The sequence below is a fragment of the Lynx rufus genome, unplaced genomic scaffold, assembly GCF_022079265.1.
Source record: "Lynx rufus isolate CCGP_SWC_20201006 ecotype Redwood Valley unplaced genomic scaffold, mLynRuf1.p SCAF_2, whole genome shotgun sequence".
NCBI lineage: Eukaryota > Metazoa > Chordata > Mammalia > Carnivora > Felidae > Lynx > Lynx rufus.
This window is the reverse complement of record NW_025814834.1, coordinates 193,287,006-193,313,226: the sequence shown is the minus strand read 5'-3', so window position 1 is coordinate 193,313,226 and position 26,221 is coordinate 193,287,006. Positions and strand designations below refer to the sequence as shown.

Below are 26,221 nucleotides of genomic sequence, written 5' to 3'. Positions count from 1 at the left end.
GGAGGATCACCAAAGACTTGCTGTGAGCTGGCAAGCGGGTGAAGTCACAGCTTGTCTTAGACCCACTGTGTGCCACGCTGCTGAGGCTTAGGGACGGGGCAGGGCTGCAGGCCCATTCCACAACAGCCCAACTCCTTCCTTTATGCAAATACAAAAGGCAAATCGTGGTTCCGCAACCTTGTCCTGAGGAGAGGCCCTGGCTCGTCTTCACCACCTTTCCGTACTACATGCATAAATGGCTGACTCAACTAAGGGCAGGGCTTATCCTGCGGTAATGTGCATTTGGGGAAATGGCAGCAAATGGGGGTGGGAAAGAAGTTAGGTTAGACCTACCTAACATAATAAATGTAACATTAACCAGTGCTCATCAAACCTCAGTTGCTGCTTAAGTTGATGAGAAAGAGGTAGGGAAGTGTTAAGAACAAAAGGATTAGTTAGGTTAGTCCATAATCCTGGGCTTTAGAACAAGACACATTCAGAAGGGCTGGGTTTATTTTCTGACAGAATCTTTTAATATAAAACAAAGATAAAACACATCTTAACCCTGCAATCTGCCAGCATGCCTTGCTTTTTTTTCCCCCCAAGATGCACACTAGACCTTAAGACTAAGTAGCAGAGTCTTTAGGAGCATTTGGTTGGGAGAAATAGAAAAGGCAGATTTCAGGTAAGCCTGGACAAGCCCGAAAGCCGAGATACGTCCCTGAACACTAGAGCAGTCCTTGTCTCTTCAGATCCTCATATGTCTTCTTATTCACAACATTCCCACTGGAGTCTTCATATTCTTCCTGAAAGGACAGGGGCACACTGTTAGCCATACCTCCTGGGAGAAATGCTTGGAACTAGCCTCTGGGCACCTGACCTCACCCTGGCTTGATTTCATGGCATTCAGCTGAGATGGCCTTTCTCACCTGGGGTTCTGGGGATCTGCAAGGCGATTGAACCCGACTGTCCTAAGGCTTCCATTGTGTGTCATAAACTAACACATCCTAGGTGACTAGAATGGTAGCAGTTCCCAGGGATACCTGAGAAAATAGTTCATTCAAATCACCCTGTGTGTCTAAGATGATGTACCCTGGTTGAGAAAGGGTGACCTAAGACAACAATTCGCAAAGGATCCCCAAGAACCCTCAGTGTCTGCCCAAAAGGCCACTGGGGGGTGGGGGGGGAGTTGAAAGGGAGGCCAAGAAAGCTGAGCTTCCTCATTTCCAGTGCAGTTCTCCTTTATTTTATCTTATGTATTGGAATTCTACGTTACAGTCTGCAGATGGCTTTGCTGCTACCAAAAAAAAAAAAAAAAAAGGAATATTGGAAACCAGTGACCTCAGAGAAAGGGAACAGCTACCTCACTTCACACACACATCATTCCTCATCCCTGAACTGTGCTCTGTGGGAGGACTATCTCGAGACCAATAAGGGTGCCTCCTCACCCCGTGAGCACGAGAGAGGGTCATCTCTCATTAGATGCTTTCCTCGAAGGAGACCTAACCTATGATACGGGTTCACAACTTCTTAGCTTATGAATCCTCACAGCAGGGCAAGACATTGGGTGCTCGTACTTGCCGCTTCAAAATTTCAGAAGCAGAATACAACCCGCCTCGGGACACACATTTAATATCACAAATAAATTAGGTTTACATATGAAGAGCCAATTCACAGATATTGGCACTTCTGGCCAATACTCGCTACTATGGTGAACTGGGGACCACCTTTTGTCTGCCTCCCACAGGGTGAGGGAGCTGTCACCTGATGCTATCCCCAATGCCACATTAGCACCCACCTCAGTGTCAGGCTGCCATCTCTCTGATGCCTTCTGCAGTTTCAGCTTGGCCCACACTGCAGGATGAAAAATGAACAGCAATCAAGAGTGGCCTGAATATCCATCAGGCAGACAACATCATGATGTTACAAAATTCCTGTCCCCATTAAGATTCCCCTGGATGAGACTTTTTGCCTTCCCCGGACTAGAATTTCAGTTCTGGACCACCCACAGACGAAAGCTCCTCCGTGGCAAAACTTACCATGATCTTTGCTTTGCTGTAAAAGACAAGTTGGATCAAACAAAACCACAGCCCTCTTATAATAGAGAACTGATACACCCTCCGAGGAAGAAGTTAATGTGGTACAACCTATGAGAATCATTGGAGAAAGTGACCTTATGGTCTTAAAGTTCATTACAGAAGAGAAAGGGAACACCAGGCATGGTCACGTATGTTAATTTAAAGGCTGGTTTGTAGATCTGAGAAGCTTCAGAGGAGGAAAAAAAGGTGAAATATCATGGCCAAAGAATCTGAACGATAAGATGGCTCAACAAACACTGGAGATATGAAAATAAGAATTCTGACAGTTCAAGAACAAGTTATCTTAAAGAAGATGAACAGTAGCAAACATTTCCAGAAACTATCACAGCTTCTGAGGGAGCAAGCACACATGTACACACAGCAGGACAGGTACTAACCCAGAAGAGAGAGCTGTAACTCTGTTAAGATTGTTGCCAGAAGGTGCCTTCTCAGAACAGAGGTCTACATGGGACAGCTAGGACAGGTCCACTGAGGGAGAGGACAAAATATTACCGGGGGGGGGGGGGGCAGAAAAGGCACAACTATCTGATACCTGTATGCTTTCACATCTCCCAAGCAGAGCTACCCTAAAGTTGACAAGATTAAAAGAAATACCACATAGAACAAATTGAAGCCTTATATGGGGGATGAGACAGACAACAAAGGAGAAAGTGCTTAGCTCTGTGCCTGGTATACAGATACCGACCTCATCATCTTTTCCCTCCTTGCTAGTTGCTTTAAATTAACTGAAGTCTCCAGGCTCAGATAATAAGCATATCATAAATGAACAGAAAATTTATCATGTGCTACAAGGACCCAGGGCAGGGTCTTGTCAGGTTCTATTCCAGGCCATTCAGGAATCCAACCCAGAAGACAGTGAAATATTGGAGATTAGAAATGCTATGGTGATTTTTCTCTCGGTTGTCATGATTTTTTTTTTCCGAGAAAGAAAAGAAAAATGGATGTAGGAAACTATGGAGCAGTAAGGGGGATATTACTCTTCAGAGGCATCTAAAAACAATTAGAAAAGAATGGGGTTACCTTTGGGAACCAGTGTGGATTCGCTAATAGGTGAACAAATTCAATTTCCTGTTTTTGAGGACATAGCCCACTCAATAAAAAGCCAGAGACAGAATATCATGATCTAGCAAAGCAACTGCTCTCATAGGCAATGTCCACAGAGGTCATTACAGCTTTTAAATTTCTTATGCTATTACCATAAACAACATGATAACTGAACCTGATGCTGTTAGTTTCTCAGGTAGAGTTATATCCAGTGAATACTGGTCAGTGGTGACCACCCACCTAAATAATGGAGATCTCTGGGGGCAATTTCACAGGGCTCTTTCTTGGCCGTTGTTTTCTTCAACTTAAAAAACAAAAATAACTGTAATTTATTTAAAAAATTTTTTTTTAATGTTTACTTATTTTTGAGACAGAGACAGAGCGTGAGCAGGGGAGGGGCAGAGGAGAGAGGGAGACACAGAATCTGAAACAGGCTCCAGGCTCTGAGCTGTCAGCACAGAGCCCGACACGGGGCTCAAACCCACGAACTGTGAGGTCGTGACCTGAGCCGAAGTCGGACGCTTAACTGACTGAGCCACCCAGGCGCCCTAAAAAGAACTGTAATTTAAATGACGGTGCTGAATCCCTCTCTCCTGGCTAAAAACTCCAGAAGAAAAATGTCCACAGAATGATGTAAAACAAAGATCAGCAAGTGGATCCAGTGTAAAAGCTATGCCAACGGTTACTTCCCTGACCAGCACCTTATTAGGGAACACATCTTCTTGGTGTATCTAACAAGTAACCACTTTTGCTAACTACCGGAGACCCAGCTGACTGGACTACAGATGGCACAAGACCCGGCTGCATCCATCTATTGTCTGTCCCCGGTACTAGAAATGGGGACAATTAGACGCCGACCAAGCTGGGCGATGGCAGGCTGAAGGAGGGCATCGGAGCAAGGGCGACAGTTGCCCTCATATGAACTCGGGTTAAAAAATACAAGAAAAAGGAGAAGGTGTATGTACAGAGAAAGGCATATTCAAGGTGGGGGGCATGGAGTTCACTTTTATAGGCTCTCTTCCTTATAACCAAAAATTCCTAAAATGTCTACTTCAGAATCTTAAAAAAAAAAAAAAAAAAAAAGGATAACCCAGGTTTAATAAAACTGCCAGCAGGAAATGAAGAAAAACTGCAGAAACCTTACACAATAGAATTAACCTCAATTCAATAATTGCTTACTACTAGTGCGACATCAGAGATAAAGCCTGTCACGATCTTGTGGGAGCCAGTATGTATCCAGTCATTGATCTGTTCCTGCAAGTCTGAAAGGAAGCCAGAGAGTTAACCTGGGATACTCAAAAGAAGGAACAAATGCCCGGGGGAAAAAGGAGAAGGGGAGAAGTGATGATAAATTTGTAATAAATCTATGAATGATCAACAGAGGGTGGGGGAAAAAGTGAAAAGACAGTGATATTGGGACAGAGATAACACTATTCATGTCATACACAGAACCTAAAAATATCAAGGAAAGTCATGATGGATGGAAATGATACAACAAACCAAAGAAGTGCCAGTAATAAAAACATGTATGAGAGAAATTGAGTAAGCAGACATTTGAATAAAGAGATAAATTCTGAAAATAATTCGGGCAATGGAAGCATCATGAACCTCCCAACCATATTCTAGAAAAAAATAAATTTTTCTGAAAATCTAGTATGGCCACGGAGAAAATTCATGGCATTTCTTTCTGGAATCAAATTAATGATCAATTCTTAATTTCTAAAAAATTTTATTCATTTAAGTGATCTTTACACCCAAAATGGAGCTCGAACTCATGACCCTGAGATCAAGAGTCACATACTCTTCTGACTAAGCCGGCCAGGCGCCCCAATGATCAACTCTTTAAAAAAAAAACCCTACTTGAAGCTGATTGGAAGGAGGCAGTTTTGGCAGTGTGGAAAGGGGGTTTGATCCCTGGCTTTTTTTCCACTTATAAACTACGGGGCCTTGAAAAAATTACTTAACTTTCCTCATCTGAAAATGCAGGTGACCTACTACTTCACCGGTTGTTCTACAGATTAGGGAGTGTAAAACATCTCCCATTTACCCAGCATACAGCAAGCACTTGATAAACGGTAGTTAGCAATAGCAAAATCAAACCCTGAGTGAAAAGACGGAGGTGACTGGACCCCTCTCATGGGACCTGCAGAGGAGCCCCCACAAGTGGAGATGACGAGGGCGGGGGCAGTTTGTGCTTCCTCACTGGGTAGCTCGGCACGGCCATCAGCCATGGTTGTAAGCACCGTACCTGCATATCTGGCTCAACCTTCAAGACGACTCTGTCAAGTAGACATACTACTACCAGCCACATTTTATAGATAAGGAAACTGAGGCACTGAGAGAGGTAACCTGCCCAGTGTCCCACAAGCTAGCAAGTGGCGGAGCCACGATTTGAACACTTACAGGCTGCCTTCCAGAGTCTGCACTCTTAACCACCACACAAAACTACACTAGGAATGTGGTTCTGAACCAACTTTACCCTTGAAACAGAACGTATCAAAATGTAAAGAACCTGACGGAATCCGTCAACCAAGTTCTAGGGTAAAAGATCATGACAAGAGAGGACATGAATCTGAAAGCAGAAAAGCCACTTTTTATAAATGAGGTGGTAAAAACATTGATAAACAGGGTACGATTAAGAACACAGAATATATTCTACTGACTGAATCACAGAGTAAGAAATAAGTATAACATTTTCGGTGTTTCAGGTCATCAAGATATGATCACTCTTATAATTCAACCAAATAATATATGCTAATAATAGCTAATAAAAATTAATAATAGAAATAAACTTAGTTGAAACCTGAAAGTTAGAAATATTAGAAGAATATCTATCTAAAAGGAATAGATATAAGTCTACTATTTAATCCATGTAAATGAGAAATCTAAAAAACAAGGTAACCTTTCCAGCAAAGGACCTAAGTACAAACAGATCAATTAATACAATGAAGCATAAAAGACTTAATATTCCTATGCCTATACAATGATGAGTATTGGTGACTAGGGTAAAAATGGCCCACATTTGCTGCCAAAATTCTGATAATTGGGAAACGGTCTAAGTCCATCACAAAAGAACAAAGAAGCCATCAGATAAAGGGAATTTCCAAAAAAAAAAGAGAGAAGTAATCAGTAAAGTCATAATACAATTTGAGTTTATGTGGCTCAAACAACATAAAATACATACAAAATCGGTATAAATGCAGGAGACAAATTTAATTATAACTGAGAATGTCAATATATCCCTATCAGAATGTGAAATAAATACAATTATGAAATTTAAGGACCTGAACATTGCAAGATTAAACAGCCTACAGATGGAGAGAAGCACTTCTTGGGTCTATAGAAATCTTTAACAAATCAGACTACACACTTGAACACAAAAATACAATACATTCTAATGGCAGAAATTCTCTATCTTACTGCATGGGCCAGGAAATACAGGAATAAATAAAAGGGAGTTAAAAGGTACTCAACCAAATACAATTAAAAATACTCTAATCAGAAATTACAACTTTAAAAAATAAAAAGCAAACGTATTATTAATGGATATTCCTAATGGATTCCTAAAAGAACGACATCGAGTTCTAAATGCCTGTTTTAGAAAGAATAAAGAAACAAAGAGAAGAAAATTCTTGTCTAAAGACTTAAAACAAGTGCTCGCTTCGGCAGCACATATACTAAAGACTTAAAACAATAAAAAATATATGTAACATTACTGAAAAATATTGGCAGGAAAAAGAAAATAAAACAGAAGAGAAATAAAGCACTTGGTTTCCACTCTGTCATAATAAATCAAGGAGTTGTACAGGTTATTAACTGAAGAATCTTCTCTGGCTGTCCCTTTGTATGAAGAAGTAACCTCTATTTAAGTATAAAGTTTCAAATGACAAGAGAATGTAGTGTGTAATCCCACCCACTTTATGTTACGAATACAGTTTTGATCCCTGAATCTGACAAGTGATTCAAAGGAAAACAAGAAGCACATCTTTTACTGAACGTAAATATAAAACTTCTAAACAGAATCCTAACAGGATAAATAAGTGTATTAAAAGAATATCCACCACCAGTATGAAATAATCCAGGAATGTGGTTTAATCCAATGCCCATAAAAGAAAAAGTGGGAAAAATGTTGTCATCTTTCTCTTGCGGAATGTGGTAATAAAACCATGAGCCAATCTTAAAAATCAGTGTGGATGTGCAGCATCATTTCCTTTAAAAACAGCAACCAGTTATGGGCGCCTAGGTGGCTCAGTCGGTTGACTGAGCATCCAACTTGGGCTCACATCATGATCTCACGGTTCAGGGGGGGCTCCCTGGGTCAGGCTCCACGCTGACAGTGTGGAGCCAGTTTGGGATTCTCCCTCCCTTCTCTTTCTGCCCCTTCCCTCTCATGCTTTCTTACTCTCAAAATAAATAAAAACTTACAAAAAAACACAACAGCCAGCAGGTAAGAATGGCTTATCACCTTTTTAAAAAAAATTTTTTTTAATGTTTTTTAAATATTTATCTATTAATTTTTTAAAAATGTTTATTTACTTTTCAGAGACAGAGCATGAGCGAGGAAGGGGCAGAGAGAGAGGGAGACACAGAATCTGAAGCAGGTTCCAGGCTCCTCAAGAGGTCAACACAGAGCCCGATGCAGGGCTCGAACTCACGAACCCATGAGATCATGACCTGAACCTAGTCGAGACGCTTAACTGACTGAGCCACCCAGGCACCCCTCACCTACTTCTATTTAACATAAGACTTGAAGAGAATGCTTAGGATACATACTATCTGTGACACAAACAAACATGGAACAAAATAGAAGTCTCACTTTTGTTTTAGCAGTTCGTATGACCCTAAGCTTAAATAATGTCAATGTCAATCTCAAGGTATCAGAAATAATAGATTAACTCAGGCAAATTACGGGACATAAAATACACAGGGGCACCCTGGGGGGCTCAGTCAGTTAAGCGTCCGACTTCGGCTCAGGTCATGAACTCGTGGTTCGTGAGTTTGAGCCCTGCATCAGGTTCTCTGCCGTCAGCATGGAGCCACCTCTTCCCCCTCCATCCCATCCTCCCCCACTTATGCTCTTTCTCTCTCTCTCTCAAAAATAAATAAACATTAAAAAAAATACACAAAAAATTAACTGTGATGTATTTATTAGTGGTGCACAGCCAAAAAATACATCTAAAAATGAGACTGCATTCAAAATGCAGTTATAATTCTATGAGATTCTGTTACTATTTTAATTTCATCCCAACAAAGTAAAGGGCAAAAATGAAAAGTAAATTAGAAGCTAATGTGACGATCTGCTAACGAGGCACTTCATAATTCTGGAGAGACTGTATGATCCTGACTTGTAAACGAATAAGGAAAAACGAGACAGTGAGAAGTCCCCAAAGCTGACTGCACATATAACACTAAATGAAAAAGTCCCCAGAATCTACAGGCTAGGCAGGATCAGGGAGGGTTTTTTGGTTTTTTTTTGTACTACTGAAATATAATTGTATAATTGACATACAACGTTCTATTAGTTTCAGGTGTACAAAATACGTTTTTGACAATGATATTTGTCCTTCAATGCTCACTGGGGGTAAGTGCAGTCACCACTGTTCAGGGAGCTCTTGAGAAGGTCATTTCTATTTTTTTTTTAAACGTTTATTTTTGAGAGAGACAGCGAGTAAGCATGCATGCGGGCATGAGCGGGGAGGGGGCAGAGAGAGAGGGGAACAGACGATCTGAAGCGGGCTCTGCTTTAACAGCAGAGAGCCCAACGTGGGGCCTGAACTCACAAACTGTGAGATCATGACCCGAACCAAAGTCGAATGGATGCTTAACTGACTGAGTCACCCAGGTACCTCTAGAAGGTCATTTCTAATGTGTCTCTGCAGTGGATGTGAACAACTTCAGGTATGCGGCCAAAGGAGTCAGCTGGCCAAGCAGCTGAGTGGTGTGACGTGATCCCGAGGGGGACTACCAGAACTTTCAGAGTGGAGGGGGAGTACCCCTTTCTTTGTGAGTGATGCTAATGGCAGGAAAAGATACCACTGCCAGGCAAAGCAGGGAGCATGACTAAGGTTAACAGCACATCTTCTGACATGCACTTTACTCCATTCTTTCTGCAAAAGGTATTTTGCTACCACTTTTCTGTGTATCTGCCCTGTCACCTCAGGAATAAGCTGGGATTATTTCTATTTGTCTTTCATATCTGTAGTTTTCAACACGTTAAAACGAATTCAGAAAAAGATACATACCCATTCACTCATATTACATAGAGTTCAAAGGCCACAGCCAAAAATGTAGCTATTGTGTCACTGTAGGAACTTCTCCAAGTCCACAAGCTGTTAACCTTAGACCTGGACACACCAGGTACTGGGGCAGGGAAGTGGAGGGGTGGCCACTTGGTGTGGCCTAGGGAAACAGTCAATAAAGCATACTCACAGGAGACAGCATCTTCAATCTGTGTCACGTTAGCAAAGTGGGCAGTGTTTGGGATGCCCAGACACCTCATGCCATGAGCGTGACGCCACTCCTGGGAGAAGAGAGAAGTGGAAGGACAATGTGAAATGGGAATAAATGAACACAGAATACAAACTCCATTCTATTCAGAAGCCCTAACGTGACCCCATGTCAAAGACTCCATGTAATGGCAGCACTCCTTCTGCAGTTTGCGTTTGTAAACAGCTGCCTATGACTGAGAAGAGGAAGTTATTTCAAAGCAGCATTGCATTGTTTTCCCCACGGGGTTGATATATAAAACCGACATTCTAGATCCAGATCCAATAGTGGTCCAGATAAAACCTGTATCAAGACCACAGAAAACAGCACAACTCTAATTAACCAGTCATCTCCCACGCACTCCCACCACCAGCATGAGTAAGCGTTACTGATGGCGGGTCAGCGTCACCTTTGTAAGCAAAGAAGGCTGCTTACCAGGAGTAAGCAAGGAGGTGAAGGAGAACAGGGAGAGACGATGACAATTTGGGCTCGGGGACGGCAAATGGCATGGGCTTTCTCCTGGGTGTCAATTCCAACGCACTGAAGGTAATATTGAGAAAGACTCAGAGACTACTCAGGGGCTCAACAGAAAAGACCCAGGATCAATTAGTATGGATGTCTGAAGGAGGGAGAGAGGAGTTCATATGAATTCTCTAACCCTGGCCTAGCAAATCTTTTCCATTTGTAAGATTTCCTTCCAAGTACTAGAAACCAAAGACAGAAACAAAACAAGGGTGAATCCACTCACTGGAGTACCATCCAGATAATGCCTTGTCTCAAAACTTGCTTGATAAATGTTATCCTCTTAGTTCTTATTTTTCGAAGACGCAAAAGCCCATTTAAGACACAAAAAAGGAGGCGGTCAGTCCTTTCTCTGGTTTTGTATACTAGCAGTGGGTAGAGAAATGACCAAAGAGTCAGAGGATGGCCTAAGGTGCTGGCAGAAAGATATGAGAAGTATAAGAAACAGCAAGGGAAACGGAAATGAGGTTCAAACAGCAAGTGGCAGAATGCCTCCAGAAACCATCTTAGGTGTAATGCTAGGCTAGTGTGGTGCCAAAGGTCAAATGCCACACGCTTGACTTTAGATCCACTCCTTCTTGCTTCCCTTAAGCTCTGGACGCTAACGCTTCTCTCGGGCTGTTCCTATCCTCTTTGAAAGTTGCATATCTCATACTTCAATTTCCAGGAGAAACGGCTCTGAATTCCTTACAGCAAAGTGTCGCTGGAAGGCCTTGGGACCTCGGTAGGTGTAATTTCCACATATCTCGCAGTTATAGTTGATGTTTAGACCGTGAAGCTTATACAACCAGTAGGGAATGGGCTGAAAGAGACCAGATAAGAATCAGTATTAGACTAGTGTCTGCGTCTGCATCCCGAATGGGCAACAGGAAGGGGGTAGTGCTGAACTTACTTTGCCATCCCAGCCCAGGGGCAGGTTTTTAGGGTTGTAAATGATCTCATTCTCTTCATCCTCACTTTCACTCTCACTGATCTGCTCTTCCTCTTCTTCTTCTCGCTCTTCTCCTGTCCTTGCCTGCTTGCGCTGCACATTTTCATGAGTAAGATGTCGCTGTTCCTAAGTCAGGTCCAGAAATGAAAAGGGAAGTGAGAAAAAGTAGTGCAGAACAAGAAGGGCAATTTCCTAATTTCCTACAACCTTGTTGATCCCTCACATCCAAGGATACGGTTTTCTTGCTTGTACAATAACAGGCAAGTCCTGCCTTCAGATCAGAACTCTTTATCAATAGGCTCTCCTGATCCTGAAGGAAAAAGTCAAAGGTCTTATGTCACTTGCCTCTGCTACTCAATGCGGCCACAGACGATCACAGAACAGAAAAAGAAGTCTTTTCTGTATCTAAAAATATTTTCTTACCCAGTCTTTTCTTCTCCTTCCTCGTCAAGATGACAACCTTCTAACTTGCCCTAACTCTCTCCTCATTCCAGTCCAAATTCCATTTATTCCCAGATTTATGTGCTTAAAAAACAAAACCAAAACCAAAAACACCCGGGGTGCCTGGGGGGCTCAGTCGGTTAAGCGTTGGACTTCGGTTCAGGTCATGATCTCACCGTTTGTGAGTTCGAGCCCCTGTCAGACTCTGCTGTCAGCATGAAGCCTGCTTCGGATCCTCTGATCCCCTTTCTCCCTGCCCCTCCCCTGTTCACACTCCCCTCTCTCAAAAATAAACAAACGTTAAAAAAAGAACCTAATGGTACACTCTGCTTAAAAAAAACTTTTACTGGCTTCTTACTGTTTAAAGAACAAAGTCCAAATTTCCAACATAACTCTCCAAATTATTCCCTGACCACTCCCTCCCTTATAAGGCACACTCCACGCACACTGATTTTCTCATTATTTCTTAACATCTAGTTCCTCTTCGTGATATTTTACCTTCATCCTTACTGTTTCCTCTTCCTAGAACATTTTTTTCTCCCTCTTTCTAATCAGAAAATGCAGTCTCAATGTGTTGCAGCACACATCACATCACGCTGCAGTTACTTGTCTCCCCCAAGCACAAAGTGGGCTTTTCAAGGTCAAGAAGCCATGTCATATTCACTATTGTACCTATGGATTTAGTACAATGTCTGGAAACCAACAGGTATCGATAAATGCTGAGATAACAGTAAAAATCATACCACTACATACTGAGAGCAACTTCTGAAAACCATTCTGACTGGAAGTCTAGAGAGTGGTGCCATCTGCCGGCAGGGAAACCAAAGTGCTCTCAAAGGAGGGAGAAAGTAAAAAGTCGTGTGTACACCTTATGTCATGGGTACAAATTAGCCTCCCAATCATCTTTGGAGGACTGGCAACCCAGACTGCCGACCATACTAGCACAGCCCAAGTTCACTGCGGGGAATAGCAGTGTCCCAGGTTCCAAGACCTAGCCACCCTTTTACTGAAAGCGGCTGAGAACCAACAGGTGACTCTAGTATTATAGCTATTACATGCAAGGTCCTCAAACAAGAGCATAATGAAAACATCCACGGCAACAAAGACATATAAACAAGCTACTGAGTCAGAGCCACTTGTTCAAAAGGCGATCTGAGCATCTGTATAGGGAAATGCTCTGAGAGCAGCTGACAATTATACAAAGCAGAGACTATCCAAAAGGCTGGTCTTCTGCAGGACTCCCAGAGATCCTGACCTTCTCTGGATGAGTGCTGCCCTTTCGTCTACCTTCTCTTCTCTGAAAGAGTCATTTCCCTTCTCCTCCTTTCTGAGAAAAGCATTCTGGGTTTGATTAGGGCTTTTTCTACTCCAACTCACCCTTCAGCCCTTTCTTGAAAGAATATTCAAGATGCAGTTCACAGCCAGCTTTGTACCACTAACATTCTAACCCTAGCAAATTCCTTATAATCTTCTAAATATGTAAGTAAGGCCTTTTCATAGTAAAAATCATACCTAAACTGCTATAAATAGATTTTTCTCCTACTTGCCTTCTGTTTCCTGGGTCATCTTCTAGGTATATTCTGGAATGCAGGCAAAGAACCTGCAACATTCTGGATACTATACTGAGAGGGGAGTCTCTTCTCTCTGCTTGGCCTTGGAAATATCGCTTAACAAAAGGCACTTAAGAACAGAGGGGACTTCACTAAAGGCCCAAGTACCCTGAGAGAACCCTATTTTCTGCTGAAGTAGTTTAACATCTACCCTTTTCTCTTTCGATCCTAAAAAAACAACTAAGAATTCACATTTCTGACTCCTATATCTTGTATCTTATTAGCTCTCAGCAGAGTCCATTGCTTACCCCAAGAATTTCTACATATTCGTAGATCTGGGCTTCTAGGAAGGCAATGTCTTTGTTCCTCTCAGTGTCGCTGGAAACAAGAAACAAGCCATATCACTCAAGAGTTCTTTTGCCCAATGCCTTATCCCCTGTATCTGGGAACATTTATTCCAAGGGTGCATTAAAAACTACAAGCATGTGACAAATGCCATGCTGTGAAAGCAAATGTTCTATTCAACTTAGGACTTGCTGACAGAAGTATTAAGGTTCTTTCTTGGAATGCTCAGAAGCTTCCTCTTTGACCTCATTCTAGAAGGTGAAAAACACATGGAGACATTTAAATTTCCATCATCATAATCTACAAAAGAAATGTGGTGTAGGAGGCAAGCTCTGGGATTGGCAGACTTGGGCCCAAATCCTGACCCTGCTACTTAGTCACTGTGAGATAGTGGGCACATTCCATTACTTTTCTGAGTCCTTATCTGCAAAAAATCGGGATAACTACTTTTCAGAGTTGTTGTAAGCATTACGAAAAACTCATATTTAAAAAATACCCTGTACAAGCATGTGGCTCGAGAATAGATTCAACTACAGGAATAAAAGGTACGGCATAAGGAATATAGTCAGTGGCATCGCAACAGCGTTATAACGTGACAGACAGTAGGTACGCTTGTGGGAAGCATGGCATAGAGCAGAGAGCTGTCAGGGGCGCCTGAGTGGCTCAGATGGTTAAGCGTCGGACTTCAGCTCAGGTCATGACCTCACAGTTTGTGGGTTCAAGCCACGCGTTGGGCTCTGTGCTGATGGCTCAGAGCCTGCAGCCTGCTTCGGATTCTGTGTCTCCCTCTCTCTCTTGTGTGTCTCCCCCTGCTTATGCTCTCTCTCAAAAATAAAGAAACATTAAAAAAAAAATTAAAAAAAAAGCAGAGGGCTGTCAAATCACTAGGTTGCACATCTCAGACTAATGTAACATAGGGTCAACTATACTTCAGTTCAAAAAAAAGATTCAATTGTCAAGAGCCAAAAGAAACTTAGAAGAGTATTTCCCGACCCTACTCAGCCTCCATCTCCTCCTGAGGTGACAAAAAGTACCTACTCTCAATCAGTGGAGTACGGACTGTCCTTGGTTTACAACGATAGCACTGCCGTTTGCAGGGAAAAAAGGGCAAACTAGACCTCTCTGAATCAATAATGGCGATAAAACAGGCTGCTGTGGCAAAAATTCTGCATGGGAAAATTTTAAAACTATCCACCGAGGTGCCACACCAGCTACTTACCGCTTGGTGCCTTTTGACTTGGGGTTTTTGGCAAACAGGGAGGTGTCGAGTGACTCCAGGGACTTTCCTTTGGTGCTGAAGAGCCTCTGGGCTCGCTCTTCTAGGGTCCTAAGGAGACGGGAGGAGCAAAAGATTTCAGAGTTCTTTTATCATATAGGCCTGCATATTTCTGCAGTGGGCGGTGACAGGAAAGAATGGAATCAGAGCCAGTTATTGTGCAAACACACAGTAAAATGAGACAGTTCTGATAGAAAAAGCAGTTTCTTACCCACCGCACTTCAAGCCTAAAGCTAAGAGTGCAGATTTCAATCTGTCCAGACCCAGGGAGGCCAACTCCTACACAAAAAAAGAGACAAGTTACAATTTTATATAAATAGATTCTGAGAAACAACAAAAGGCTCAAACTTAGGTGTTCGCAGGCTCGTGTGCGGGTGTTCTTGAAGCTGTGGCAAAACCACACATTCCATAGCCAAAACCTAGCAGTAAGTTCAAATTCTCCAAAGGACTGACTCTGTGGTCAAGTTCATACGTAATCATATTGGTAGTGATTACCTCCGCTATAGTTTAATATAGTTAGAATTATTTTATTTTACACTTTTCAAAGTCGTTGGCTTAATTTTTTTCTTTCTATCGTTATCTTTCCACATTCTTCGTAGATGCCTGGTTCCAGGAACTGGTGTCTTATCATAATAGGTTCACGGCATTAGAGAAGACGACTGAGTGGCTCTTCTGAGCAGTGAACAGGCGAGACCAGTACAGTTGCTAAAGAAAACAGGGGCGCTTGGGTGGCACAATTGGTTAAGTGTCCGACTCTTGATCTTGGCTCAGGTCATGATCTCGCAGTTGGGGAGTTTGAGCCCCACACTGGGCTCTGTGATGATGGTGCAGAGCCTGCTTGGGATTATCTCATTCTCTCTGCCCCTCCCCCATTTGTGCATGCTCTTTCTCCAAATAAATAAACAAACTTAAAAAAAAAATAAAAAGAAAACATACTTCCCAGGAGGAGAATGCAGATAGGTCAAGATGGGCTCCAGCATGGGTCAGGGCACTACTGGTCTCTTTCTAGCAAGAAGAACAGGAAGATCCACATTTAGAATGAAGGCAAGGGAGACACCTATCTAAATTACCAGGTGGTGGATGGTCCCCTCCTTGTACACATGTGTGACTAGGAATCAAATTCCCGTAAGAGCAGAGCCAAAGAAAGATGGTCATTCTCTCCCTCAGAGTTCAGGAGAACTCAAGTTTATCATCAGGAGTGAAAATACATGGTACAGACTTCTAGCATATAATCTTTTCAGTTTCTGGGCAACAGGAGCCACCCAGCAGTAATGACACAGTTGGTGAAAATCCTGAGCTCAGCCAATGGCAAGGAGGCCCTGACAAATCTCATTCCCAAAGTATGCATGGAAAGAAAACCTGACATAACTGGCAAAGGACACCTCATAGTTACAACTGATCCTGAGGGATCGGTATTAATGCCCTAAGATAGAGGATCAATATTAAAGCACAATAATTAATTCAATTCCTGCGCTTGTCCTCTCCCAACCCCACTGAAGCTCACCGGCCATCCAGGAAAGGTACCATTCTCCCACTTCTTCTCAAACTCGTTCTGAATCTTTCCAAAAAGTTCATTCTGATCTTGCAGGGGCTTCACTCGATCTGTGTAATCTTGAAGGTATTCAAGCAGCATCTCCAGGTATCTACAGAGGAACAAGCAATACAGAGAAAGCAATGAGAGTTTTTATGTTTTGCATAGATTTTTTATGTCCCGTAAAATACAATCATAATCCTAGTAACACCAGTTTTTAAAAGCAGTAATACTAAATTTTAGAAGGGGCTTGCAATTGACTTTTTTCCTATAATTTTGATTCTGACTTTTCTGACCTCATTTCATTCTCGTGATATAATTTCAAACACTAAAATCTTAACACAAAAGATTTCAAGTAAAAGAAAAAAACAAGAGAGGAAGGAGTACAGATCACTAACCCGGGGCATAAAACCACAAACAAAATTTTCCATCTATACATCAGAACCAGGCACCTCACTTCAGTCACAATGAGAAATTCTCATCTTTTTCTTATTAAACTCCAAAGACCCAGATTCCTGAATGATACTTCCTTCCACAATGAAACAAATTTAAGAACAGCATGGGCATAAGATCCCAGATGTGCCAACAAATGCATCTTTTCCTAGAGCCAGAGTATGACAAATGCTTAAAAGACTATGTCATTCAAAATCCGTATCCTCCAATAAACCTGGAAATCGTTTGTGTCCTTGTTCCAGGCAATAAAATGCAAAACTCTGCCATCCAATCTTTACATGAAATAACCTCCTAATCAAATCCAGTAGAGCCTAGCAGCTGGCAAAGCCCACCTTTTATATTCGGCATTCTTCCTTTCTTTAGGAATGTCAAATAATTGGTCAAAGATGGACAGATATGTGATATAATCCAGCTTCTGAAAGGAGAAATGACAAGAGATTCAGTTAGGTATCTGCACCAAGTTATGCTATAGTCTCCAATAAATGAAGATCAAAACTGAGTGCTAACAAAGTAACAAGGCCCGGCTCATCTTTGTCTTTTCCCTCCCCATCATTTAATTCCTGCACTAGTGGGCTGTTAATTCCACAGCACTGAGTAGACCACCAGACACGAAATGAACTCTGCAAAATAAAGATCAAATCAACAAACAGTAAACTAAAGAAACATTTGTCAAACCCTAACTATATGCGAGGCACTTGAAAACTGACACCCACTACAGCCTAAACTAAGGTCCTGAAGGTAACATTTGTGCATTCATACAGTCACTTATTAAGCATCTTTGGACCAACTACATGGATACAAACGAGAACAAGATAGGTACAGGACCTGCCCTCACGGAGCTTAAAGTACAGTCCCTGAACTTTTGGGACATTTCCTCACAACCCCATAAAGAACTTAATCATACGCTTCCTTGTGAACTTTCTGAGATTGTCACATTCAGTCTCAACTCTTGTGATAAAAGACACTAAGTAACCCTTTACTGGCACAGATTATGTTTTTATATTTTTCATATACCTAGTACTATGTGCATCTAACACAGGAGCTCAGTATGTGTTTGAGGGTTTTTTTTTATGTTTATTTTAGAGAGAATCTGTGTAAACAGGGGAGGGCCAGAGAGAGAGAGGGAGAGAGAGAATCCCAAGCAGGCTCCACACTCAGCACGGCGCCCAACGTGGAGCTTGATCTCATGACCCTGAGATCGTGACCTGAGTGGAAATCAAGAGTCAGACGCTTAACCGACTGAGCCACCCAGGTACCCCTCTGTTTCAGTTTTTTTTTTTTTTAATTTTTTTTTTTCAACGTTTTTTTTATTTATTTTTGGGACAGAGAGAGACAGAGCATGAACGGGGGAGGGGCAGAGAGAGAGAGAGAGAGAGACACAGAATCGGAAACAGGCTCCAGGCTCTGAGCCATCAGCCCAGAGCCTGACGCGGGGCTCGAACCCATGGACCGCGAGATCGTGACCTGGCTGAAGTCAGACACTTAACCGACTGCGCCACCCAGGCGCCCCCCCCCCCCCGTTTCAGTTTTTTAAAAAAAATATACTTTAAGGGTGCCTGGGTGGCTCAGTCGGTTAAGCGTCTGACTCTTGGTTTCGGCTCAGGTCATGACTTCACAATCATGATCTCATGCTGGGTGTGAAGCCTGCCTAAGTGTCTCTCTCTCTCCATCTGCCCCTCTCCATCTCGCAAACGCACGCATGCATGCTTCCTCAAAAAGTTTTTTTTTTATATTTACAAAAGCAAAACATGCTTATATTAAGCAATAAAATTCATTAATAAAATACTATGCTTGGGGTGCCTGGCTGGCTCAGCTGGTAGAGCACGTGTCTCTTATCTCAGGGTCATGAGCTCAAGCCCCAAGTTGAGTGTAGGGCGTACTTAAATAAAAATAAAATAAAATGCTCGTTGTGTTCACTATAGAAGCTTTTCATTTTGAATACTATTTCATTCCAAGAAAGCACATCACCTCTTTAAGATTTACATAATGGTTACAAAACACAAGGCAGATAATCTAATTGCTTCCTGTCCAGGAGCCCCAGCCTGATGTCCTGACTCCCCCGTAGAATCAGAACCACTCTCCCCATAACCCCCCAGGTCCTACCTCTGAGGCCTTCAGGTTAATGTATTTGAGGTAACAGTCATGGAGGTCAAGGTAACGACCATATCCCTCTTCATCTGTGAACTCCACCAGATCTGAAAGTATCAAAGATACCAGTGATTCAGACATTAAAGACCACTTTCTTGGACCTGGCTTTTCAAACGGACTGCTAGTTCTTTGTTTCATGACACAGCTCTTCACCCAAATGTCCTCCCTATACTCACGAAGTGAACAAACTTCAATTTTCCAGGTCAGCGAATCTGAGCTAGGGTAGCACAAAAATCAGTATTTTCTCCAAGGCCAATTTAGGATGTTAGTACAGCTCAGAAACCAGCAAAGAGAAAACCGGCAAGAGAACCTGGCTATAAATTTCTCTGGGGCTTTGGGTGAAAATCTGAGCTCTGTCATTAACCTGCACTTTTGTTTAGTGCTAGAGGGAAAGGGTAAATCCTACTTACTTTGTGCCTCTTCACTTGGATTCTCTCGAGCCTTCAGAAGCTCTTCAAATTCCACTGACATTGGCACACAGATCTGAGGGGAGAAAAGAGAAAAATTCACGTGGATTTTTCAACAAAAAAATTGCAACGTCACAGAAATGGGCTGTACAGAAAGTTGGACTTCTGACACTTTAGACTTGAGTTTTCATTATGAGTCTACTACTATTCTCCAATTACCTTGCTTTTTATTTTGACTAAAAACTGCTAAAGTAACACTTGCTCACAAAAACTCAAAATGAAGGGGTGCCTGGGTGGCTCAGTTGGTTAAGTGTCCAACTTCGATGCAGGTCATGATCCCACAGTTTGAGTTCGAGCTCCGTGTTGGGCTCTGTGCTGAAAGTTCAGAGCCTGGAGCCTGCTTCAAATTCTGTATCTCTCTGTGTGCCCCTCCCCCGCTTATTCTCTATCTCTGTCTCTCTCTCTGAAAAATAAACATTAAAAAAAAAAATGAAAACCCCAAATCCCCCTTTAATTCTGCTGAAAATAGGTAAGCATTATTAAGAGATGTTTCCTTTTTTTTTTTATTTATTTATTTTGAAAGACAGCAAGTGAGGGAGGGGCAGAGAGAAAGACAGAGAATCCCAAGCAGGCTCCACACTGTTAGTGTGGAGTCTGACATAGGGCACGAACTCATGAACCGTGAGATCATGACCTTAGCAGATATCAAAAGCTGGATGCTTAACCCACTGAGCCCCCCAGGAACCCCAAGAGACCTTTTTTTTTTTTTTTTTTTTACTGTGTATTCATTTTTAAGAGAGAGATAGAGCACGAACGGGGGAGGGGCAAAGAGAAGAAAGGGAGACACAGGATCCAAAGCAGGCTCCAGGCTCTGAGCGGTCAGCACAGAGCCTGACTTGGGGCTCAAGCTCACAAACCGTGAGACCACGACCTGAGCTGAAGTCTGCCGCCCAACCGACTGAGCCACCGGGGAGTCCCTCCCAAGAGGCCTTTTTATAGGTTTCCAAACTTTGCTGAACATTTAGGATCACCTGGGGAGTGGTTTAAAAAATCCTGATGCCTCTGACACCAATTAAATCAGAAGGGTGGGGAAGGTAGCAACACTTTTTCAAGATCCCCAGAGGATTCAAATATATCCACCAAAATTTGGAAACCCCTGTTCCATATATTTAAATATACACATTTGTACAAGCACACACAGGCATGTGCAAGGTTTGTTTTTCACATAATTGGACCTTTTCTCCCCCCACTTAGTGTATCTTGGGCATCCTTCCAACATTTTTTGAAACTATGTATTCCTTATCATCTTTCTACCAGGGCTGGAATAAAGTTAATACATCAGAATGGTACTCGTGTCTTGTCTCTTGGATGGCAAAACACTTTACACTCTACACTTCAAAAGGGTGGGAAGACTTATGTTGGTGGGGGAAAGCACCTTCATCTCCCACCCCTGAACATCAATGTCTTCTTTCTGGTACTTTCAGTCTTCTCCTTTCTCTACCTGCTCCTTTAAAACATGCACATCTTCCTTATGACCCTCCTGTCTCTCCTCTTTTTTTCTGCCAGTCTTTTAAATGCCTGTTCCCCAATCCATACTTCTGCTTCCCCGTGATCCACTTTTGGCCCCTGTGACCAGATTTCCATTCCCACTACTTTGATGAAGCAGCAATCCTGGCACTTACCGGTCAACAACAAGTGATGCCAGTGGCCTCCTTTCTGAAAGTCTTTTGCTTAGCTTTTCAGTAAGACACACTACCTAGAGCTGTTGTTTGACCTCTGTGATAGAAGTGTTCCCAGGACACGGTTCATTTAGGTACCTTATTGTCATCGGTATGCCCTCAAGGCACGTGGAAAAGCTTGACCTCTACCTTCACACTGCGTCTCTTTCTCAGAACTCTATGATTCATGGCTTCAACCATCATATCTAAGATAATTCTCAGATCTAAATCACAAGCTTTTATCTCTTGCCTAAACCCCAGTCACCTAACTTCTACCACTCACGGAACACTCCTACCTATATACACTATCACCTGAAAAGCTACATATACGAAAACCCATTTTCCACTGCATATGGGTTACCTCTTTCTTATTTCCATCAAGGGAACAAACAACTTAACTGACTGAGCCACCCAGGCACTGCCCCCCCACCCCCCATTCTTAAACAAAACAAAACAAAGCATGATTGGGCAGGGAGAGCCTACACTGTGATTTAGACAGGACAAAGTCTTTAACCTCCCAATGGGGAGCTGTGGAGCAAAGACTACTCATTCCAAGAGTTTCTCAGTGGATGGAAATAGCCAGGCCACAGTACCCTCACTGTGCTCAGTCACTGGCTGGGGCTATCCGGGAAGAGTATGGCTTTGGTCTAAAGATGAGGGGGAGACTGAAAGCACTGGAGTTGTAGGATGTCAGCTAAGTATCTGCTTGCAGCTAAATGGCAGGTTCTTTTTTGAAGGGACATCTAAATGGCACATCTCTATTCTCTTTACACCTTTCCTTTAGTGTGCTTTTCGGGCAGGTTTGGAAAAAATACTTTCTAAGTACCATACCTCATTTGGGTGTTTACGATGGAATTCTTTTATTTGCTTGAGTCTGTTATAAAATTCGGCAAATTCATTGGGTCCTGAAATGGCATTGAGTTCCTCCTTCCGTAACCTACAATTTCAGGAAAAATCCAAAGAACATAGTACACACAATCAGTCCTTTAATCGTGGCTCCTCAGAGGCATGAACTTCTGGACTAGCTGGGACTAGCACTTACCCATCCTTATCATCGTATAAATCCCGCAGGTTCCCACTGACTTCCATATACCTCTGAAAGGCAAACACAAAACCCATCAGAACAGTAATCTGGAACTACAGGGCTCAGCAACCAACAGGGCCCACTAGTCAAAGGTCAGGGAAACCTTGAGAGATGTGGTGGTAAAAGTTCCTGCGCTTTCTGGTACCCTAAACTGACAGCGCTGTTCCTGCTTAGTTTTTTTTTTTTTTTTAATGTTTTTTTTAATGAGTGTTCAGTGCATTAACGTTCATTTTATTTTTGGGACAGAGAGAGACAGAGCATGAACGGGGGAGGGGCAGAGAGAGAGGGAGACACAGAATCGGAAACAGGCTCCAGGCTCTGAGCAGTCAGCCCAGAGCCCGACGCGGGGCTCGAACCCACGGACCGCGAGATCGTGACCTGGCTGAAGTCGGACGCTCAACCGACTGCGCCACCCAGGCGCCCCTGTTCCTGCTTAGTTTTTAAAACACGTCAAGGTGAAGACTACCTAAGTGACACGTTTTGAAGGGTGGAGTGTTCCTATATTTACATCCTACTGATACTTAACTTTCCCTGGAAGAGTCAGAGAATCACATAAGAGTATCACACTCTAAACAGCAGTTCCCACCGTCAAAAATAAAAGTTCCCTACCTCTTGAGGGTAGCTCAAGAGGACTTTCACTACTTGACAAAGCTTGACTGAGTGCACAGGCTAAGTAAAAATCTCACAGCTTACTTTGGATTCAAACTCAAGATCGCACAGTTCCCTCTTCAAAACTTTTGGGACCAGATTTCACTTCAGAATTTGGAAATTTTAAGTTGGAAAATGATTACATATTATGCAACATCCCTACTGGCATCTGGAACACATATTAGTAATCCTGCAATGAAAACGATGCATTATTTACGAAGTGGAATAAAGGCCATAAAAAGCCTTTTATCTGTTCAGATCAGATTTTGCCACCAAGTAATTAAAAAACAAAAAAAGAAATACGGTCCCCATCCCCACCCAAAAAACATAGAAACTCTTTTGTTTTCACAATATTTTTTGTAAAGTTTCTTTTCTTTTTTTTTTTTTTTTTAACGTTTTATTTATTTTTGAGACAGAGAGAGACAGAGCACGAACGGGGGAAGGTCAGAGAGAGGGAGACACAGAATCTGAAACAGGCTCCAGGCTCTGAGCTGTCAGCACAGAGCCTGACGCGGGGCTTGAACTCACTGACCGCGAGATCATGACCTGAGCCGAAGTCGGCAGCTTAACCAACTGAGCCGCCCAGGCGCCCCAAGTTTATTTATTTTCAAAGGGAGAGGGAGAGGCAGAGAGAAAACCAAGCAGGCTCCATGCTATCAGCACAGAGCCCTACGAGGGGCTCGACCCCACGAATTGTGAAATAATGCCTGAACCAAAAGACTTGGACACTTAACTGACTGAGACACCCAGGCACCCCCATTTTCACAGTATTTTTGATTTGAGAATTTAGATAAGGAACTAGGAGCTAATAATACTAATCATTTCCTGCACCGAGAAACTCTGATTAGGTCTTTCAATCTTTTTTTTTTTTTTTAAGTATTTATTTAGGGGCACCTGGGTGGCTCAGTCGGTTGAGCATCCGACTGCAGTTCAGGTCATGGTCTCACAGTTTGAGCCCCGCATCGGGCTCTGTGCTAACAAACAGCTCAGAGCCTGGAGCCTGCTTCAGGTTCTGTGTCTCTGTCTCTCTCTCTCCCCCCTCCCCTGCTCATGTTCTGCCTCTCTCTGTCTCTCAAAAATAAATAAATGTTCACACACAAAAAAGTGTCTTAAGTATTTAAAAATTTTTAATTTTTTTTTTAATTTACTTTTGAGAGACAGAGAGAGAGACAGAACACAAGCAGGGGAGAGGCAGAGAGAGAGGGAGACACAGAATCCAAAGCAGGCTCCAGGCTCTGAGCTGTCAGCACAGAGCCCAATGCAGGGCTTGAACTCACAAATTGTGAGATCATGACCTGAGCCAAAGTCGGACGCTTAACTGACTGAGCTACCCAGGCGCCCCATAAAAAAAATGTATTCATTTAGAGAGCAAGAGAGTACAAGTTGGGGTGCAGGGGGAGAGGAGAGAATCCCAAGCGGCCCAAGCCGGCTCTGCGTTGTCAGTGCTGAGCCCTATGCAGGGTGTGAACTCATGAACCAAACCGTGAAATCATGATCTGAGCCGAAGTCAGATGCTCAACCTACTGAGCCACCCAGGCGCCCCAGGTCTTTCAATCATTTCTAAACAGATTTCAAATACATGCAAGAGAAGAGAGCACAGTATAATGAACCTTCATTTACCTATCACTCAGCATTAAATGAGCAACTAAGTTGCATTAAGTTAATCAACATTTTGATTTTGCTCCACTTTCTTTTTTTTTTTAATATTTTATTTATTTTTGATAGAGACAGAGTACAAGTGGGGGAGGGGCAGAGAGAGAAGGAGACACAGAATCTGAAGCAGGATCCAGGCTCCGAGCTGTCAGCACAGAGCCCGACATGGGGCTTGAACTCACAAACTGCGAGATCATGACCTGAGCCGAAGTCAGACGCTTAACCAACTGAGCCACCCAGGCGCCCCGTCCACTTTCTAAAAGTAAGAAACTGAACGAAGTAAATGCAATTTGGTAGGGAAAAACACTTCAAATACTTCAAAACAATACCTTGAGGGGAAAACACTAACATTGAGCATTCTTTTTGGGGGAGAAGGGATAGTACCTTTTGTGCCTGGGCCACCGACTTAACTATTCTTTGCACATCATGGGACACGGGATGCTATGAATAAAAGGTCCCCATTCACAGAAGTGAGGAAGCGCAGTTCAGTACCCTCGGGTTTGGCAGCCGCGAGGACATCTCCAGGCAGACAACCCACGACTGGTCAGTCTGGTGGTTACCTTCGGCCAAGGTTCATGTGGGGACCCCGCACCCCGCCTCCCCTCTCTTTTCCAGCTCATCCCGACCCAAAGAGAAGCGGACAACGCAGTACTCACATCTTGCATGGCCCGCGTGCGGTGGTCGGAATTGATCTGGTCCCGGAGCTGAAGAAAAGCAAACGGTGACACAGATGCCGTTAGTCGGAATTCTGAAGGTGGAAAGGCCGCCGGAGGGCGGAGCTTACCCGCCCAGGTCCCAGCGGCTGTAGCCGAGGCCTCGGGGAGCGCGGCGCCTCCGCGGGCGGTAACCATGGCGGAGCTTGGAGAGGGAGCCCTGGAGGGAGCAGGAGGCCCGGAGCGGGAAGGGTCTGAGGGCCAAAAAAAGCTCCCCGAGGATAAACACCGGAACGGGGCCCAGCCTTGACGTAGCCCTTGCCCAGGCCCCCACTCACCGTGGACTTCTTAGTGAGCATCTCTTTGGCCATGACGTCCATGAGCCGTTCCTTTTCCTCATGATACCGCCGCTGCTGCTCTAGAATTGTCTCCATTTTTCCTCCGCCGCTGCACCTCGATTCACACCACCGACACGGCCGGAAACGACTCCCGCCGCTTTGCGCGCCCGCGTCCCGCGCTGAGCGTCCGGCTGCACCAAAGTTCCGCGGGTGCCGGAAGTGCCTCTGGGACTCGAAGAAAAGGGAGCCTCACAAGGAGAGCACAGTCCGTGCTGTCGAGATCGCCGCAGTGCCCCCTGCTGGCCGGAGGTGTGGCGGAGCGAGGCCGAGCGGTTTGCAGGTGCCTCTAGAGGGCGTCCAGAAATTCTGGCATCTGAGGTTAAGAGGCCGGCTTTCTGGGCTTTTATGAGGCGGGCAGGGCAGGCAGGGACATGGTGGACTGAGTAGTTGGAGAACGTGGATGGGAGCTGGGAGACCGGAACTTGAGTCTTTAGCTTTCATCGTGACCTCTGACAACGTTTTTCCCTTCAATGGACCTCAGTGTCCTTGTCAGTAATTTTTTTTTTTTTTTTAAAGAAATTCGCGGGGGCGCCTGGGTGGCGCAGTCGGTTAAGCGTCCGACTTCAGCCAGGTCACGATCTCGCGGTCCGTGAGTTCGAGCCCCGCGTCAGGCTCTGGGCTGATGGCTCGGAGCCTGGAGCGTGTTTCCAATTCTGTGTCTCCCTCTCTCTCTGCCCCTCCCCCGTTCATGCTCTGTCTCTCTCTGTCCCAAAAAAAAAAAAAAAAACGTTGGAAAAAAAAAAAAAGAAATTCGCATGTGGAGGACACCTAATTGTCTGTAAGCAGGGGGCTGGTAAAATAAAATATGGTGGGGCGCCTGGGTGGCTCAACTGGTTAAGCCTTTGACTCTTGATT

The 26,221-nt window shown here is 43.6% G+C and overlaps 1 protein-coding gene across 1 annotated transcript; it reads right to left on the bottom strand.

Moving 5' to 3' along the window:
* Positions 1–470: 470 nt before the first annotated feature.
* Positions 471–25,525, bottom strand: SF3A3 (splicing factor 3a subunit 3). The gene is made up of 17 exons (XM_047084552.1): positions 25,307–25,525; positions 24,972–25,019; positions 21,973–22,025; positions 21,762–21,867; positions 19,216–19,288; positions 18,761–18,852; positions 16,990–17,072; positions 16,178–16,316; positions 15,610–15,678; positions 14,885–14,952; positions 14,617–14,724; positions 13,361–13,430; positions 11,023–11,187; positions 10,822–10,932; positions 9,552–9,642; positions 1,778–1,833; positions 471–785 (listed from the first exon to the last, which is right to left on the bottom strand). Exons 1-17 carry the CDS (start codon positions 25,400–25,402, stop codon positions 708–710), a joined length of 1,506 nt encoding a protein of 501 aa, XP_046940508.1. The 5' UTR covers positions 25,403–25,525; the 3' UTR covers positions 471–707.
* Between the last annotated feature and the right edge of the window lie 696 nt (positions 25,526–26,221).

Coding starts and splice junctions, on each gene's coding strand:
- SF3A3 (XM_047084552.1), bottom strand. CDS start 25,402: ATGGAGACAATTCTAGAGCAGCAGCGGCGGTATCATGAGGAAAAGGAA. Junction 25,020..25,306: donor TGCTCACTAAGAAGTCCACG/GTGAGTGGGGGC, acceptor GCTTTTCTTCAG/CTCCGGGACCAGATCAATTC. Junction 15,679..16,177: donor GTACCTTTCCTGGATGGCCG/GTGAGCTTCAGT, acceptor TCTTCTTGCTAG/AAAGAGACCAGTAGTGCCCT.